At 35.6% G+C, this 19,052-nt stretch overlaps 2 protein-coding genes across 3 annotated transcripts; both read right to left on the reverse strand.

Annotated features, from left to right (window-relative positions):
- Positions 1-1,156: 1,156 nt before the first annotated feature.
- On the reverse strand, positions 1,157-7,758 carry LOC113763996 (small ubiquitin-related modifier 2-like). Of its 2 annotated transcripts, none has more exons than XM_027308016.1 (4): positions 7,525-7,758; positions 3,537-3,653; positions 1,520-1,669; positions 1,157-1,363 (listed from the first exon to the last, which is right to left on the reverse strand). In XM_027308016.1, the coding sequence occupies exons 2-4, from the start codon at positions 3,624-3,626 to the stop codon at positions 1,289-1,291; spliced, it is 315 nt and encodes a 104-aa protein (XP_027163817.1). In that variant the 5' UTR covers positions 3,627-3,653; positions 7,525-7,758; the 3' UTR covers positions 1,157-1,288. The 2 variants fall into 2 exon arrangements, with proteins under 2 accessions (XP_027163817.1, XP_027163816.1); XM_027308015.1 differs by having other exon boundaries at positions 1,157-1,398.
- Positions 7,759-11,340: 3,582 nt separating this feature from the next.
- On the reverse strand, positions 11,341-17,069 carry LOC113757863. The gene is made up of 4 exons (XM_027300952.1): positions 16,979-17,069; positions 16,221-16,438; positions 15,615-16,166; positions 11,341-11,421 (listed from the first exon to the last, which is right to left on the reverse strand). Exons 1-4 carry the CDS (start codon positions 17,067-17,069, stop codon positions 11,341-11,343), a joined length of 942 nt encoding a protein of 313 aa, XP_027156753.1.
- Between the last annotated feature and the right edge of the window lie 1,983 nt (positions 17,070-19,052).

The following is a 19,052-nucleotide window of genomic DNA, read 5'->3' on the forward strand; positions in this document are numbered from 1 at the left end:
CTAAGAATCTCAGAAGCAAGGCATAGGCCAGAAGAGATGGAACATATTGGTTTGACTGCAAATATCTTGTGGCAGGTGTGAAAAGAAAGAAACAAAAGGGAATTCGAGAAATCAGATAGAGGTCCACCATTAAGAACAATAGGAAGAGCACATAAGGAATGGTTGGAACAGCTGTAGGTAGAACTCACGAAAGACAGAGAGAACACAGAAGAAACAGTCCCTAGGCAAGAATTACAAGACCAGGACTATGCAAATGAGGGAGCTATGATTATGGAGATGGCAACAACCAAGAAAAAAGGACAGCAAACTTTTGGAATTGGAGTCACAGTCAGGGAACATGTAAGTAATAGAATGGTAGGGTGGGTGCTGAAAGAAACAAGTCTGGGAAACAAACTCCTAGATGAAGCACTAGCACTGAAGCTGGTCTTGTGCAAAGCTGTGCAACGCAATTGGAGCAAGGTCAAGCTGAACTTTTGTAACAAGGAGCTGTGGAGACAAATCATACAGCAGAGTCCTGCGGACAGCAAAATGGCAACAGTGCTGGAAGACATCTCTAAGCTACAGAGATTGTTTTGCATGTGCTCCTTTGGCTTGTGTAGGGAAGAAAATATGATAGTTAGCAAAAAACTGAGTGATGATGCCTTAGGCGTTATTGTTGATGAGGAAAGACTGTTTCCTCAGTGTCTTTGAACACTTCTTGTATAGTTTATCTCGAGCCGTTGCTCGTACATGTAATCTTTTTCCTTAAAGCGATGAAATTCTCTTATCGTTTCGGAAAAAAAAAAAGGCACAACATTCATGTGAAGAACTATATGAGTTGCCCAGTTTTCATTCTAACGAAAGTAAAAACTAAAATAATTAGTCAAAGCACTCTTGAAATCTATTGAACAAGCAAAATATCCTGACAAATATAGTCAAGAAAATTCATGTGATAATTCTACTAACAAATAGAAGTCCATGATGAAAAGAACTAAACTTCCGTCTCATTTTCATGAAGAAACTTAGCATACTACTCCAAATTTTCAGCAAAAATTCTAGGTTTTTGATATCGGAAGACAAACAAAGCTTGTCAAAGATTCAAACCAAGGTAAACTCATAACTAGACAAGAAGAAAGCAAAAGAATAAGTCTAAAAGAGCTTTTGACTTGAAGATGAATTATTCAGAAATGGTCTAGATTTAAATAAATTTGTTGGGTGAACCCTGAGCCAGTCTCCTATTTACAACTCAAAATGCAAATTTTCCAGAAAAGAATCCTGGTTTCTTTCTTGATCTAGGCAGGCTACATTTTTAGATATCTTTAACATCACCTCCTCCATCTACATGCACCATAGCTTCAATAATATCTCCATCTTCCATGCCAAGCTACACAGAGAGCAAAAATCAAAGAAATTTTGCAACTGCAATTTTAAAATAAAAAACGTCAAAAACTACCAGGTAAAGAGCTTCACAATGAAAATGCGTTTCCTATCTGTTCTTCCATGTTACCATAGTTACTAAATCTATGTTAAGAGCCACTACCTCCTCTGGGGTACTCCTCACAAGGACTCTGCGTCCAAGGTATAAGAAGTTCACAGCACTATATTCGAATTTTTTGTAGTCACAGTACTTCAGCAAAATGTTCTTCATTGGCTTGTTTCGTTTGACTTCAAGATTCATCATCTTACCATCCTACATTGCAATGGAAAAGCAGTCTTAGAAGTCATGGAGAAAAGACAGAATTCATAAGAACAACGATTTTCTCATCCACTCTCTCCTAGATATTCTTGCAAAACTAATGCTAGCTAGTAACCTTTATACCACTGCATATGTAAACTTTCAAGGGCAGAAAATTTCAATAATAACTAAAAAGAATGCTTGATTATTCAAAAAAAAAAATGATGATTGCATAAAGGAAGAGTTTTGGACCAAAAAAAATTTGTACATTCTCACGAATTGAGATTGTAGAGAGAAAAAACAAGGATAAACAAATTTGAGCTGGTAATGCTAAAAAGTTTAAAATTTCATGTGACCTGTATCAGTGGAATGGAGATATTGTGAAATGTCAAGTTTTATATCATAATTACCAAGCATTTCTGATCTATTGCAAGTTTGCAGCAATAGTAATTAGTTATTTTGTAGAGTACTGACCAGAAAGCATGTCATACAACTGCATATATGCAGATAATGAGTGGATGTTCGTAATCAAGAACTTGAATCTGTTTACTAGATTACCTGGTTGGATCATCTACTATTTTGCATCAAAGCTACTAAATTCATACAAATTTTCTGAACTCAGAGACAAAGTGTCAATTTAAATTTCAACTTTCTATTTATAATATAAACCTGCACATTCTATGTTGTGCAATGCTAGTAGTTAGTCAACAAGTCTTGTGCACTAAACTTTCTGAACTCAGAGACAAAATTTCGATCTAGTTTACGTCCACTCAATTTTTTTCAGACTTTCTTGATCACTTCAATTTTGTAAGGAACCCCTAGTTCCTTGATGGTCTATGTGCTCAAGATCATTGCGTTCTGCTTGAAAATCCTCTGATTTTCTCCTTAAGTTTCAATTTATCACAAGATAAATAAGGGCCAAATTGATGGATTTCACACTCAGGCCTCATCACTTATCAAAGGTGATAGAGTATGATGTTCAGTATGTTGTATGTAACAGATACTAACAGACCATATTAGTGCTATCTTGTAAGATCACATACAACATCTAATGTAAAATAATTGATAAATGAGACAAGTAACAAGCATATACTTTCTAATCATCATGAACATTTTTGAGTTACCAATAATGATAGTAATAGTGAGTTTAAAAAATGAACACTGGCATAAAACTTTTGAAATTGAGTATACTATAAAGGGAGAGCATCATACACCACCATTCCCCCCCCCCCCCCCAAAAAAAAAAAACACTTGCAACAGTCACATATACTATTCTTTTTGAAGTATATTGGTGGATACAATGTTAAAAGTTTTGCAATTGAGAAGGTATAAAAGCTAAAAAAATAAAATTAAATGAAATAGGTAGCCTATTAAAAATTTTTAAGGTAATATCCTCAGTGGTGGCCAATTAGGAGCACCTAAAGTCTGCTAGACTTGCATGGATTAAGTGAAAATGGAATTATACCATTAACACGGACACATTTTCCAATGGAAAACCAAATATCCATGTAAGTACCAAATAGCTTATTCTTTCTTAAATCTTAGGATTCTTGGTCACGATTTTACAACTACTCCAGAAAATATTTGCATAAACCAGAGTTAATCACTGAAAATGAGATTTTCTTTTTCCAATAATAACATTAACCGTTTCAAAATGCAAACTTTTCAAGCAGATAAACACAACCACCAGTCATTACAGTCACAAATTTTGACACAGCAATCCATTATAGATCAGTACTAGGCCAAAAAAAAAAACCAAGAAAGAAATATTGCATTAACCAAATAAAAATCGCTCCCTCAACCCACCCCCACCCCCTGCAATGCGGCCCCAAAGTCAGAAAAATTGATTGAACCATAGTCAACAAAATTGATGGAAACCAACCTGGCCAAGCACCTTGAGGAGGATCTTGCCACTGCATGTCTCATAACTCGTTTCCAGTGGCCTTTTCCTGCTGCTGTCACCTCTTGCCATTTTTAGCTAGCAGAATTCCAGTTGCTCCTGAACAAACAAAAGAGCAGAGCAATAAAAAGAGCATCTAATGGTGATAGGAGAGAATATTTGAATATTACCTGCAAGTGCAAAGGGCCAACTGCAAAAATTTTAGGCATGATTAAGATAAGTGGTTCTCTAAGTTAGAAATTGTAAAGTCTGTAGTCCGAACTGAAGTCAAGTCTGTAGTTCCTCCGTTCATGATCAATGATGAGATTGACACAGTTGTATAGCAGTAGTATCTAGTACCATAACTGAAGAGGAATTGGAAAAGCAATCAATGTTTATTTTTTCAATTTACCTGGATAGTGATTTTTTTATTTTTCAAATTATTCTAATTGCACCATAAATATGTTTTTTTCTATTTTTTATTTTTTTAAACTTATTTCATGTACATCATATCACAAAGTATTAAAATATTATTCTAAACAAATGTTTCAAATAATCTTCTATTCAAACAATTATTTTAGATTACTTATACATGAAATTGCTTGATAAACCAAGTAATCGTTACCCTTGAAAATGACCTATGGTCTTGAAGGTATTCTTTGATCTGCAGTAATAGTTAGAGTTGAAACTATCCAAACTTTTGCTTTGCTAAAACCAAAAGGAAAATCCGGTGTAGTTGTAAAGATGCTTAAATAAGTGTCATGTAACATCAATTAAATGCTTTTGGGTAGTTTAAGTTGATGTATTTATTTGTATTTGATAATATTTGGGGTGGATTACTTGATGATATGATTGCCATCTTTATGTTTCGAAAGATTCCTCATATAAAAGATTTAAATTGGATGGTGAATAGATTTAAATACATTTTTTAATTAATTTTTTTATTCTACCCATATTACATCACAATAAGTGCGCAAGTAATGTTCCAAAGAAAATTTTCAAACAATTTTTAATGAAGGATACAACTTGGATAAACTAGCATGATGAAAATATGTAAAAATTATAAATAAACTATAATATCCAATGATATGATTCAATTTTTACAATATATAATACTAAAAAACACATGAAGTAGATTTAATTAGTAGAAAAGTATTTTTCCCATTTAAACAAAACATGTCTAGAATGCATATTATATGTCGGCAAGGTGGTGGAAACCACAAAAAAAATAAAACTAATATAAGAAAAAAGTTTTTAAAATGATTTATAAAACCAATTAGGGTTTTCATCGATTCTTGGTTCAGTTAGGATTTTGATTAAGACACATAATACAGTCTCATATATCTTATCTTATTCTTGATGAATATAAAAGATGGCTAATTCCTTTGTTTATTGTCCAAAAAAGAAAAAATTACAAGAATAATGATCTGACATGATCAGAGTATAGAACTATCCCCAGCAGGCAAGCCTTTTTTTTTTTTAATGCCAGCTGCAATTTTTTTTAAAAATATGATGGCTATCAGTCTGACACGGCAGCCATCATAAAAAAGATGAGGGAAGATGTTTGAGAATGTGAAGAACAGAAGTTTGCACTTGTTTGGCACGGACAGTGATGTGCCACAGCACATCAGAAGTAGAGTAAAAACAATCATGCAATGCAACAAATTACCTACCAATTTTCATTTTCCAGTGTCTACTATCTATAAAGAGAAAGCTTGGATCCCGCAGACGGCATCGTTCCATTTGGCACACAATTACATTTGCTTTGGATCCTTGACTGCATTCAGTTGTAGACCACCCCAGAATGCCAAATTCTGTCAGGTGACTCAGATGGGGTCCAACTTAAATTAAAAACTGAACCAAAGAAATGAACTATTTATGTACCATCCCATGGGTCCAAATATTTAACAAATCTTAATATTTATATTCGTAATTTAAGTACCTATTTTATACGGTGCAATTATCATTTTATTTCTAATTTATTGTGTTTGAATATGAAATTATTTGGGATAATTTTTTAAAAAAAATTCTATAACACTTTTTTGATATGATATATATAAAATAAAAATATCATTAAAAAATATATTTATAATAAAAATGGATAAATTTGTATGAATAATTTGCTATCCAAACTCGTTCAAAACAGTACTTACAATTTTTGGCACTAAATATTGGACACCTACCAACTTGTAAAAGGACGCTATCTTAAGAGCCCTTTTGTCCGGTTGAGGTGGTTCCCTATTCTCACAAGGGTCTCATCTCCAAGTGTCACAGCACAGTAACATCCTTCCCAGGTAAATCTTTCGCCTTTACCACCCTAACGTAAAGGTACTGCATTTGCTCAACAAGGTACTGCAATTTTTTTCATCTTTTCTATGATGGCTGCCGGCCTATGTCAGGCCAGTAGCAATCACATTAAAAAAAAATTGCAGTTGGCTGTCGGGCTTAGTCAACCCGGCAACCCAGCATTTTAGAAAAAAAAATGGTTTGCTTGCCAAGCTTACATGGTTCTATACTTCACCATTATTCTTGCGATTTTTTTTTTTGGACAATAAACAAAGGAATTAGCCACAAAAGATTAACTTATTCCCTGCTTTATTCTAGTATTAATGCAGACACCGATCTTGTCGATTTTTTATTAAACATTAAACTGGTCGAACTAGTCAGACCATTCAAAGTTGAATAACACTTCCTGCCACCTTCTTCCTTTCTATCCTTTATTCCTCCCTCTCTCTCTCGCTCTCTCCTCTTTTCTCTGCGACCATCGCCCTAACTTGATCTGGTCTTGATGGGAAAGGAGTAATAAAAAGGAGAAAGAGAAAGGGATGACAGGTTAGTGGCAGGGACAGAAGAGGGGATAACAGAAGGGTCAAAAGGAGGAAGGGAAAGGATGATGGGCCGAAAGAGGGGACAATAGGAGGTTGGCAGGTGGTAGGGTGGGGAGAGGGTGGGAGAAGAGGAAAGGAAGGTAAAGAGGAGTGGAAAGAAGAGAAGGGAGGAGATTGTGAGGTTGGCCGGCGGAATGGAGAAGTTTTACCACCATAACCCAAAAATACCTTAAAAATATTTTTAAAACACTTTTAAACATCAAAATTGCCATAAAATAAATGTAGTAATCTACAGTAAATTTTAGACAAAACAATCAAAAAAAAAACACTCTATCCAAACATTTATGTGTGTGAATCATTAATGCTTATTCAACCATATGTAATCAAAATTACTCGTTCAAATCTACCACTCAAGGGATAGAAAACTAGAGGAGTTATAGACTAACTTGGTGTTAGAGGTGGTGCTGCTAGTAGTGGTAGCACTGGTGCAAGAGGGTGGTTGTGAGGTAGGACGATGGGTGTTTTTAAGATTCTATATACGGAGTTCATGATAGAAACAGAGATTTATATTTAAATTGGAGTTTTCTCTTTTATTTTTGTGTATTTAAATTGGCCATGCGTTCTCAAAATGTGGTCTTTATGGGTGATTATTATCATTATTATTATTATTTAGAACATTATCTTTAAGTAGGAATGCGACCACACCAAAATTTAAGCCTCACCCTCTCTCTCCCCGACAACCAAATAAACAATACATACAGAAAATGCAGCAAACGGCCAGAAAAGGAAGGGAAAATTAGCCATTAAACCCCCAAAATTCAGCTCTCTTCACTGGAAAATGAACGAGCTCCGGACAGCTTTGGACTGACCGGAGTTACTCCTCTCTCGTGCGCACAAATTGAACAACTATTTAACAGGCATAGTCGAAATTCTGAATTTTTAGTGAAGTCAGAATCGAAGCCAACCTTAAGTTGTTAGCTACATTTATCACAGTCAACACAAAGACCCAAATTTGAATCATTTATCAACAAAGACAAAAGGGGATGGGGGAATATGTATGGATATGAAGAACAAATAAAACTAACAAACAATTCAGCGTCTCACGAAACTTTCAGAAAATTGTCATTCTGAAATTAGAATAGGAAATGAAAGGGAGGGCTTACAATGCTTTTCCGGTGAAGATTCTAATGATGGTGGTGGAGGATTCCGGTGCAAGCAGTGGCAACAAAACTCCAACCCTTCTGAGGTCTTTTCTTTTTTTTTTTTTCGATTTTTGTTTCTTCCTTCTCCCTTGTTTCTTGTAGTTTCCTCCTTATATGCTTCTAATAGACTTGAAACTTTATACCTCAGATTTTGAAAGAAGTCTTGAGCGGGCTTTTTGAAGGTATTTTATCTGATTTCTCCTTTTTTTTATTTTTGATGATGAGCTGAAGATGACTGCTGATTTTTTTTTGGACTGCGAATTTTGTACCTGTGGCAGTGGACAAGTGTGGGAAACTTCTTGGAATCTTCTCAAATTTAGATCCTATTTGGAAAATGAGTTTTTTGTGTACTTGTATAAAATTTTATTGTAATTTATTATAAAATTTGTTAAAAAAAATTGAAATGTGTAAAAACTTTCCTTTTTTTCCTTTTTCTTTTCCTTCCTCTACTCTTCTTCTCCCACCCCTCACCACTGCTCTTCCTCCTCCTGCCCTCCCCACTGCTGGCCACCATCGTAGGTGGATCGATATCGTCAGCCTCTTTTTTGTCCTTTCCTCTGTCTTCCTCTCCTCTCTCCCCCACCCTTCCTTCCTCACCTCTCCTCCATCTTTCCTCTTCCTCCTCTCCTCTTCCCCTCCCCTCTTCTCCTCTCCCTCACCCAACCATCCTCCGTGGTCGCGCGACCAAGGGAGATGGGTGGCTGGGTGAGGGAAAGGATAGGAGGGAACAGGGAGAGGGGAGGAAGTAGGAAGAGGAAAGATGGTGGAGTAGGGGAAGGGGGAGAGAGAGAAAAAAAAAAGAATGAGACTATCGCACCGGTGGTAATGGTGGTACTGGTGTTAGCGCTGGCAATGACAGTTGTGGGTTGCGGTGGGGAAAGGATGAAGAAAGAAGGTAGAAATTTTTTTGGGTATTTTAAAATGTATATTTTAAAAATTTTAATAAGTTTTTTGAGATTATTGTAATTAAAGTTATTAAAAAAATTGTAAAAGAAAAAACTTGGCAAAAATCTCATTTACCAAACAAGCTTTTAGTGTCCAATGTTTTTTGAAAAAAAAGAAAATTTTTTAATTCTATTAATAAAAATACTAACTTACCCTCCCTATTTTCCTCTCTATCTCTTCTCCTTTTTTAATTAAAAGTGCAAAAAATTGGTGTCTACACATAAGATTGCGAACTAACTAATTTTATATGGGATACAATCCAAATAAGCAATGAGGACTAATTTCCAATGATTCTCAAAAGGTGCTAAAATCATTTGGACAAATAAATGTACCAAAACCATCCAACATGATTTCATCTATTCTCTCGTTGAGAAAGAATTTATTGATGGGAGATGGTATTTAATGTTTATCCATGATTGCACGTAGCTGAAAAGGAAAGTAATGTTAGTAAATGTTTTCACAGCTGTTCGATTTTCTTTCTTTGCATTGAAATACTGAAATAAAGTATGCCATTTGGATTATGAGTCGAATAAAATCCAATTTAATTTTCTCTATAATTGGATTGAATCTTTTTTGCAAAATTTAGTTCGGAGTAGGGGCTAAGATAATTCTATGTATTTTTTTAAAAAAATAATTGTAAGAGCAAAAGTGCACAATTATGGACTAACTCATCTATAGAGTACAACTTAGTCCTTTTCGTGTCAAAGCTAGAAATCCTATATCGGCTAGTGATCAATTGAGTAAGAATTGACAATAAAAGTCCTAAAGTAAAAACAAAACATAAGTGACCCATGACATGCGTGTAAACCCAAAAATTCCAGTTATCAATTTTTTGTTCTTCTTCCTCTAGAGTAGAAAGGAGCATCATAATAGGAAGGACAATGATACACCAAAATTTGGTAAATTGAGTAAGAAAACAAAACAAAGATTTCTATTTACTCCAAATAAAGAGACAAATTAAAGGAAAATCTTTGTTTTGAATCAATACAAAATTAAAGAAAAATATTTAATCATAAGTTGATGATTAGCTGGTAAGAAGGAAATATGTGTGCGAATGATTGGAAAATATGGACTTGAAGTCTGTCTTGAGTACTTTTTGTGCATCAAGTATCTCAAGTTGCTCTAAAGAGAAAAAGAAAAGGGGTGGGTTGAATGATTCGAGAGCAAGGGAATGTAAGCGAAAAATTCGTAATTGGGCCCAAGGTTAATATCTAGCTATTGGGCCTATGGCCTCCATAGTATCCAAAACAAAAAAGTACGCAACTAAATTTTTTTTCCCCACTAAAGCCATTAGTTAGGATATTAGTTAACTAATAGTGGAATTCTTGGTTCTACTTTCAAACATTCTAACTCTCTTTTCATTTTGTTTTTGTAAAGTTTGAAGTCTTTATTTTCAATTTAAAAAAAACTCACTCTGTAATCTTATAAGACATTGTACTAGTATGATATGTAGAAACTGAGAAAACTTGTTAAAACAAGTTTCATGCATAATAAAATGAGTAAAAGACATCTTTTTACTTAAATCCCATGTACCATAATTACGCCCATCAAAAGAAGCATATACTTTTTCTGGACGGCAAGATGGAAATGATTCTATGGCATATAACCCATTAACTTATGGGGCCATTTAAGTTGGACTTTAGTAAGCCCAGACTCGGTTCACCAAAGAAGTAAGACATTTGGGTTTTGGATCATGCACTGAGTTAGGGATGAAGCTAGAATTCTTTGTTTGAGGTAGCGAAATACATATGCATATAAACTTTTGAATCAACAATAGATTTCCCAAATATGAGACTAATAATTGGCTTATAAATAATGTTGGGCTTTGGGTTTAATTCGAATTCAACCTAAACTCACCTTTTACTTCTTAATTTACGTAACATAATCACTATAACCATTAAGTAGTAAACCTAATTTGAAATCTATAATATTAACCCTACACATAAACCAATAAAGGTTCATTAAAAAGTACACAAATCAAAAAAATTCCAACAATAATTGTATCTAATTCTCTCAAAATACATGAAGGTTAGTCTCTTTTTATGAAAAATTGAGAACATATAATAATTACTAACTATGCATTTGGTATAAAAATAATACATTTATAGTATATACAAATGTGTTATTTTATACAAAGTGCATACTTAGTAATTATTATTTGTTCTCAATTTTCCACAAAAAGAGACTACCTTTTCTTTTTATGAAAAGAAAAAATACATTTATATTATATAAGCATTAGGTGTGTATGTGTGTGTGTGTGATTATATATCAAAATATAAATATATTTTATGTATATAGTGTACCTAGGCATGTCAATGAATCGGGTGTTATTTAAATCCAATCTAGACCCAATATACTTGGATAGAGTTTGGATTTAATTTCGAATAAAAAATAAAAAAGTCCTCTGTGGTAAATCGAATACACAGAAAAGTCCCCCGTGATTTCAAAACGTACAACATGGCATCTCATGCTTTGAATTAAATTGTAAAGATGATGGAATCAGTTAAATTTAACGGAAATGACTTATTGGAATCCAAAAAAAAATTGGGTAAAATACACGGAACCCCCTTATGGTTTCGCGAAAAGACACATTGCCCCCTATCGTTTAGAAATCTACACATAAACACCCTAAATTCATAACTAAAGTGGAAATTGACCTAAAACCGGCTGAGCGACCTACTGATGATGGGTATGCGAGGTTCTTTTGAAAAGATCTTGAGTTTCATTCCGAAGCTACCCTTCAGTTGCTATATTGAAGTGACATATTACGGGAGAAGAGATTTGAAGCTATCAAAGAGTGAAAGGAAAAAGGGAGAAGATCTAAGCTATAAGCTATATCGAAGTCGCCATGTCCACTTCTGCAAATTTTGGAGGAGGTTTGACAGATCTAAGGTATGAATGGTCTCGGTGCTTCTGCAAGAAAAAAGCAAAAATTAAGATCGTAGAATCGAACAAACCCTCAAAAGGTGGCTGTATTACATTTGTGAAGATCAATCCTGCTCCTTTTGGGCATGGTGCAATCCTCTAAGAATGGATGGAATGGACAATGAATGTACTAGTCAAAGTCCAGAAACAAGATTAGACGAAAGTTGTGGGTTCTCTCCAAGAGTGAACAGTAATGAAGGTATGCTAGCTATGAACAATGGTGACATTGTGACTACCCCACCTCCCCCTAGGGCATACCCCAGGGTTTAGCGGACTGCCTGCCCAACTCTCGTCAAGACTCACTCACTCACTTCAAATAAAATAGGGTACGACCTCAAGAATAAAGGAAATAACAGTTACCAAGTTTGAAAAATACAAATACATTCATTTCTGTCTCAAACAGCCATACAACCCCAAATACATCAAAAGATTGGAGTTCTAGATACATTCAACCCTAATCGAGCGACCAGTGCTAGTACAATTACAAAATTTCAAAAAAACTAGACTACGCTAGCCTGTACCAGTCTCACGCCTCGTTCGTACCCCTTGTAAGTAAAACAAATGGCGTAGAATGAGCTAAAAGCCCAGCGAGGTTCCAAATAGCAAGTTGACCATTATTTAAAAGTTTACGTATCAAAGTAGCAAAGTAGCGAGTATAACAAGTCCATAAAAGTGAGCAATAACACTTCAAGTAGCAAATCTCAAAATGAACGAGTGTAAAATTCTTTTCTAAAAGAAATGATAACATGACGAATAACAATCAAAGTATAAGGATACAGATGGCTCTCAGGAGCCAATTTCCCGTTGCTTCACCAGAGCTTGATCAAGTATTAGTTGACACTCCGTCAACTTTCAAGTAAAGTAACCAATCCAGTAGTGCTTCTCTTAACACCAATCCGTCCACCATTCAACCCCCTTACCGGGGCCGAACACCAACTAAACACTGGTGGTAATACTCGAGTATACCGATTATTCGAGGAGATAACACTCCACTCGACAACACTAGATACCCATGGTTCGTTATGTAATCGACCAAACTCTTGCCAGCTCGACTCGATTAACTAGCCAGTGGGGTTTGGGTTCCCAAGTAATCACTATAGTCGATGACCAATCGACTTGGTCAAGAGAAAAGTATGGAGATGGGAATGAGAGGTACCTTCCACTCGTATCGAGTGTGGTACATACTGCAGCTCAACATTTACAAGTCAAGCACAAGTACAAATACAAGTACAGGTCAATGCAATTCAAGTCACTTGTACAAGCATGAATGAAATATCAAGTATTTAGTTGAGTTAGGTTAAGTGCGATAAAGTACTCACTTGCTCGACCAAACCAAACAAATGTTATCCGATCATGTTGGTAAATCAAATATCAAGTTCAATCATATATTTGGAAGCACTCACCAAAGATTTAGTGCTTGTCAAAATCACGCTCAGGTGTAACTCCTTCGTTGGAGTCCAAATCTGCGATAAAACATCGTTTAAGAGTTTTGAAATTAACTAAGATTCTAAACTTAAGCGTTTCGTTTAACTAAAATCAAGTAACTGAAACTCATTTGGGTAATATTCACATTACTTATCACACCCTAGAAAACTCATACTCACTCTTTTAGTTTTGGTAAGGAAGCGATTAAAACTTTGAAATTCTCATTTGAGTCAAAAAGACGAGAAAAACGTATTTCCATTGGTCGCTACTCTCATTTTTTCCAAGGGTACGAGTTTCGGCCAAATTCTAGCTTATATATCTCTACAAAAGTAGACTCGAATACCCCAGACAAATCAAGTTCAATTCGTCCTCAAATCTTCGCTCAAGTCGCAAGTACACACGCCTGACCCTCGAATGAAAATTTGGACTGCAAGCCCTTTGTATTTATCTATTTTCTGGCCATTTATGGTTTCATTATTTTTTTCTCAATTCAGCCCCAAAATCACACACAAATAATCTGACCACAATAGCCTTTCACTAGGCTTAATGTCATTCAATTACAAAACAATGCTAGCAATGCGACCGGAACTAATGTTCAAGACAAATAACAAAATAACAGATTTGACGTCTCTTGGCATTTCGGTCACAACTGAAGCTACGCTTATCGGATTGGGGTACAGTTTATGCTGTTTCGAAGCTAAGACAGAGAAATACATTTCTTGTGAAGACATCAACATCCAATTCGTGCATTTTCAATATCAAAATGTGACATCTCAGAGGAAAACAGAAAACTGTCCGCAAAACAGTACATTTGGCAGTCAAGGGTATTTTTGTCATTTTACATGATACAGTGCTCCAATTGAGCTGAAATTTTACAGACATCTATTAACACCATTTTCTACAACTTTTATGTTTTGGCCTAAGTCTGATTCGGCCTCTAACATGGACGAACGTACAGGTCAGTAACAGGGCAGTTTCAACCTTAAAGCTGGAAATTTGATGATTCAAGGTTTAAAATTCTCATTCATGTCTTGAATCACTACCCCAAATCTCTATCCAAGCTTATCAACATCATATGCTATATAAACAACAAGAAACACAACTGAACAACTCAAACCCTAACTCAAAATCCACCATATCAATCAAAACTACTTAAATAACCATCATTAGCCAAGAATATGAGTTTCTATCCAAACTTAAACAAGATTAAGGAAGAGAAAAAGAAAGACAGCCATAATACCTCAAAACCCCCAAAATAAGTTGTGATACAAGAATTTTCTTTCTCCCAAAAGTTCCACCAAACTCACCTCCAAGTTTTCCCAAAGATTAATCGGAATGGATTCAAGTTTCACTTTACTTTCCTCAAGATTCAAGCAAGGTTGTTATGGTGGAAATGCAGTTTTCTCTCCTCTCTTTTCCCTCTCCAAACTCACGGCTACAATGAAGAAAAAAGTGCAGGAATTTTGTCCAAAACCAATGTTAAGAAGATAGGAAATTGTTGGTCAAACTTGGTTGGCCAACACTTATCAAGCCACCATTAGTCCTCTTGTTTTTTTTTTCTTTCTTCCTTTTCTTTTGGTAAAAATGGTGGCTGTTTTATAGGATATTTTAGGGGTGATTAGCTGAAATAAAAGCAAGGTGATTAAGGTAATAAAGTAGTGTTCAAGTGATATCTTCAATCGGTAGCAAACGGTACACGTCAGTTTAAGTCTATTTTCCTTAACTCGCACGTATTAGGGTTTTCACTTACAATTCATTAACTTATTATTATTACTTCTAATCACACACTTTTTCTTATCTCAAACTTATTCTTAACCACCAAATTTAGTACACACTCCGTACCGAGTATTCACACTACCAAAAGACGTAAAAACCCTAATTTACCCTAACGATGAAAGTAAAGGGAAAACTCTTAATTCCATTCTTTATTCCAACCATTGGGGAGGTAAATGAATAGTAAAACTATTATAAAGTAATTAAGTCAAAATAAAAGAAAATTTTAAGAAAATATGAGCGAATTTTCCAGTCGTCACAGACATCTTGTTGGGGCTACATGCAAAGTTGAGCACGGTTGAAGGCACTGTGGGGATGTTGAAAGTGATAATGATTTTGTCCTTTATTATTTGTTGTTTATCTCTAGTTATTGCTGCTTATAGAAAATAGTAATTTGGTTAGTGGCAGCATTATGATGTACCAAATAATGTAATGATTTTAGTTTATGAAAAAATTCCAAATTTTGTCATGATTTGTATTACTTAATGAAAGAAAGATAATAACTATACAACCTGTTTACTCATGAACCAACTGTAATTTGGATAGTCATAATATGATAACCACAATCCAATATATGGCATTACAAAAAAGAGCAATAATGCCAATAATATCATTACAAAAAAGAGCATCACTTATAAAACATGTTAATCCATTATACAATGTCTGCTCTAAGGATAGCATATATACCATTACAACTTGTTTACATCGACACAAGTCCTAAAAATAACATCCATAAATTCCTGATCCTAGTTTTTCTTAGATCTTTTGGATCGAGAATTGGGGTTGTTATCACTAATTGTAGCAGTGCTGCTTTGCTGAGATACTTGATGTACTGGTGCTTCTCTGGTTAGGGCTGAAGTGGAAGCTATTGTTGCCCCTCATTGGTTATTGCTTGCTCGAGCCTGCAACCAGAGTCAAAATTTACTGCTGGAATAATTATCAAGACTACATAGTGCAAGAAAAATTCATGTACTTAAATGTACCTTGTACAACTTGGATTTAGGATAAGGAGGTTCCTTACAAGTTCTCCTATTATGGTCAGCTTTTAAACATCTCTTACAGTATACTGTCAATCCCTTTTTGGAAGCTCTTTGTGGATCTCTCGATTCATCAGGACCTCTTCTCCTAAGTTTTTTAGTTCTCCCAGGTTGTTTCTTCACAAATGGTGGATTTAACAGCTGCATTCCACTATCAATCCAGTGTTCTTTGGATGGAATAGCTCCAATGCTATAAGCATATGCCCTCAAGTATGCCTTTTTACTATAGCACTCATCAACATAGTTTTCAACCTTCATCCCCATGTTTGGAATGGCAGCAATAGCATGCACACATGGAATTCCAGTCAACTGGAATGCACCACATGAACAGCTTCTACGTTGCAAGTTCACAACAGAGGTTCTGTTGAAACCATCAACCTCAAATGATTCAATACCATCAAATACAGCAATACAATGTCTGCTCTTCTCTACACTTTTGGCTAGCTTCTCAAGAATGTTTGGACACAATCTGCCTCCATATTTCTCTACGCCTTGTCTCTTCAATGTTAATCATTGCATTAACTTTCTTCTGAAAAATTCAAGAAGAGTCACAATTGGCTCGTCTCTTGCTTTTAAAATGTAGTTGTTGAAACTCTCATTCAGGTTGTTGACTGAAAAATCAGTCTTAGCAGCTATTCCATAATGTGCTCTAGACCACAAGTGATATGGCAGCCTTTTCAACCAACCAGCAGCAGTAAGGTTCTCTCCATTTTGTGGCTGAGCTATCTCTAAAGCATTCAATGCTCTCTTGAAATCATCAACATTAGTTGCTGATGCAATAGCCCAAAACAATTCCCTCAGTTCTATGATGACCCCACCTCCCCCTAAGGCGAACCAAAGGGTTCGGCGGACCGCCTGCTAAGCTCTCACCGGGACTTACTACAATTCTTAAATGAAAAACAGATCAATTCCAATGACTACATCTAAATATGCCAAAATAATAACACGGCTATAATATTTCATTGCACAAGTACATCCAAGGATACAAATCTCAAGTCAACTGCATCGAGTCCCAAATCTTAAAATTCCCCAAAGGTCAGTTACAAAATACCAAACTATACAAAAGACTAGCCTTCACTAGTATCTTCCAATCATTTCCTTCACGTCACTCTCCTGTTAAGGAATAACAAATGAAATGGGATGAGTTAACGCTCAGTGAGACCAAGAAAAGCAGGCAAACAAGCAAGTACAACTAGCATTAAAGTTTATACAAGAAGACAACCATAATATTCATATAACTCACAAAGGAAAACAAAACACAATCAATAAGGATACGGGAGTTCTCAGGAGCAAATTTTCACTTGCTTTACCAAGGCTCGATCTAATATCTCCACGTGATGACACTCCGTCAACTGGGTAGGTATTAATTCCGTGGAAACTCCACTTTCTTCCCCCATCCATCATTTCACCCTCTCGGATCCGTAACCAAACACGCATGGTGTGGCGATACTACTCGAGTATGCCAAGCAAGACCTTAAAAGATTAAACTATAATGTTTCCCATGGTTCACCAAGCTTCTCGACCAAGCCCTTGCCGACTCGAGTTACACGGTTGGCCAATGGGTTGGGGTGCCCCCCCAGAAATATAAGTGGTCGATGAGATATCACTCCAATCGATTTAGAATTGTTTATAGTTCTGAGTTGACATGAGAGGTACCTCCCACCCGAATTGGTGTGGTACATGCTATCGCTTAGAGAATTGGGTCAATGAGACATCGCTCCAATCGACTTAAAATTGTTTATGGATCTGAATCGATATGAGAGGTACCTCCCACCCGAATTGGTGTGGTACATGCTATCACTTAGAGAATTGGGTCGATGAGACATTGCTCCAATCGACTTAAAATTGTTTATGGTTCAGAGTTGACATGAGAGGTACCTCCCACCCGAATTGGTGTGGTACATACTATCGCTTAGAGAACTGATTATAGCACTGAGACGGTATGAGAGGCACCTCCCACCCAAACAGGGTGTGGTACATGCATCCATTCAGAGCTCACAAGTTAAATATATTCATGTACAATTACCAAACATATGCATTCATGTAACAAGTATCACATAATTAAAAAAGAGAGAGGACGAGGGCGATAAAGTACACTCTCGCCTCGGCAAGTTTACGTAATATGTATAACACTTGTACAATTAACATTTCAATCACATAAGCATTTAACATGCACTTGATACTCACCAAACCAAAAAGTGAGTAAGTGAGCAAAAAGCCTTTAGCCGTCCGCTCCGAGATTCTCTTGAAGATCCTCTTGAGCGCCTGAAGAAATAACGATTAACTATCACTCACAACCATGCATCAACCAAGAAAGAATGTACACTCGTTTAGAACTAAGACAATGTCCTACAAGAGAACTTTATTCTCTAAAAATTGATATTTAAAAGTGAGGATCTAAAGTTACAAGAGAGACTTGCATTCTCCATGAAATCGAGTTTAAAACGGTCTATCGATATCAAAAGAAAGTGACAAGTTCTCAAAACTCATTTCCTAAGAAATCGAAAAATTTCAGCTTTACGCGATAAATTTGGAAAAATCAGATCTTGAGTTTAGCATGCCCAAAAATGGAAAAATTTATACTGTTGGAATCTAGGTTCGGAGTACTAAAAGTTCTCAGAAGTCACTTTTCCAAGATTCCAACTAAAAAGTATTCATAATTCAGCTCAAAGTTATAGTTCCAAGAAGACAGGTTTGAACTAGTCTTGTTTTTCAACAAATTTTAGAAATTTGGAAAAATTCACAGGAAGTGAATCAACTCTGAAATTTGTAACACAAAAAGAGTTCCAAACCAAGTTTCAAACACAACAAGCGGCACTAAATTCGGAGTTTTGAGCATCAAGATATAACAGCTTAAAGTCAGTTAATTTTCACTACTTGAACAGTGAATTTCCAGATTTGAAGAGCCATCTTTGGGGCGTTATTTGGGTATCGAAATGGTATTGAAATCACACCAAATTTGGTACACTTAAACTTTCATATGTGGACTACTTCTCTATCAAATTTAACGCAAAAAATCACTTGGGAAGGCAGTTAACGAAATGGCCAAAGTTTGTGAAATTTTCAAGACTAATCTGCCAACCCACTCTTTCTTTCTTTTCAAAGGTTTTGTCCAATGAAATCAACCCCAATCCACTCTATTTTTGAAACCAAGGATCCAGAAACATTTAATGAGCAATTGATGGGTAATTGACACCAAAATCTTCGAAATATAACCTCCCAAGACAGATTTGACCATTCGGCCAACAAGGAAGGAAAAACTTCCAGTTTCCCAGCTTTGTCGCGTTTTCGAAATCAAGTCATATCTAACTCTATACAAACTCAAATTGAGAATGATTGGTGGTGTTGGAAACTAAGTTCAAAATGCTACAATTTATCAGAAGA

This window comes from Coffea eugenioides, chromosome 2, assembly GCF_003713205.1.
Source record: "Coffea eugenioides isolate CCC68of chromosome 2, Ceug_1.0, whole genome shotgun sequence".
In the NCBI taxonomy this organism is placed as follows: Eukaryota; Viridiplantae; Streptophyta; class Magnoliopsida; order Gentianales; family Rubiaceae; genus Coffea; species Coffea eugenioides.

Coding starts and splice junctions, on each gene's coding strand:
- LOC113757863 (XM_027300952.1), bottom strand. CDS start 17,069: ATGGATGGGGGAAGAAAGTGGAGTTTCCACGGAATTAATACCTACCCA. Junction 16,439..16,978: donor AGATATTAGATCGAGCCTTG/GTAAAGCAAGTG, acceptor CTATTGCATCAG/CAACTAATGTTGATGATTTC. Junction 11,422..15,614: donor CTAAATCCAAGTTGTACAAG/GTACATTTAAGT, acceptor TTTTTCTTGCAG/AAGCACCGAGACCATTCATA.
- LOC113763996 (XM_027308015.1), bottom strand. CDS start 3,626: ATGGCAAGAGGTGACAGCAGCAGGAAAAGGCCACTGGAAACGAGTTAT. Junction 1,670..3,536: donor TCCTCAAGGTGCTTGGCCAG/GTTGGTTTCCAT, acceptor ATTGCAATGTAG/GATGGTAAGATGATGAATCT. Junction 1,399..1,519: donor TGAGGAGTACCCCAGAGGAG/GTAGTGGCTCTT, acceptor TTAAAATTGCAG/TTGCAAAATTTCTTTGATTT.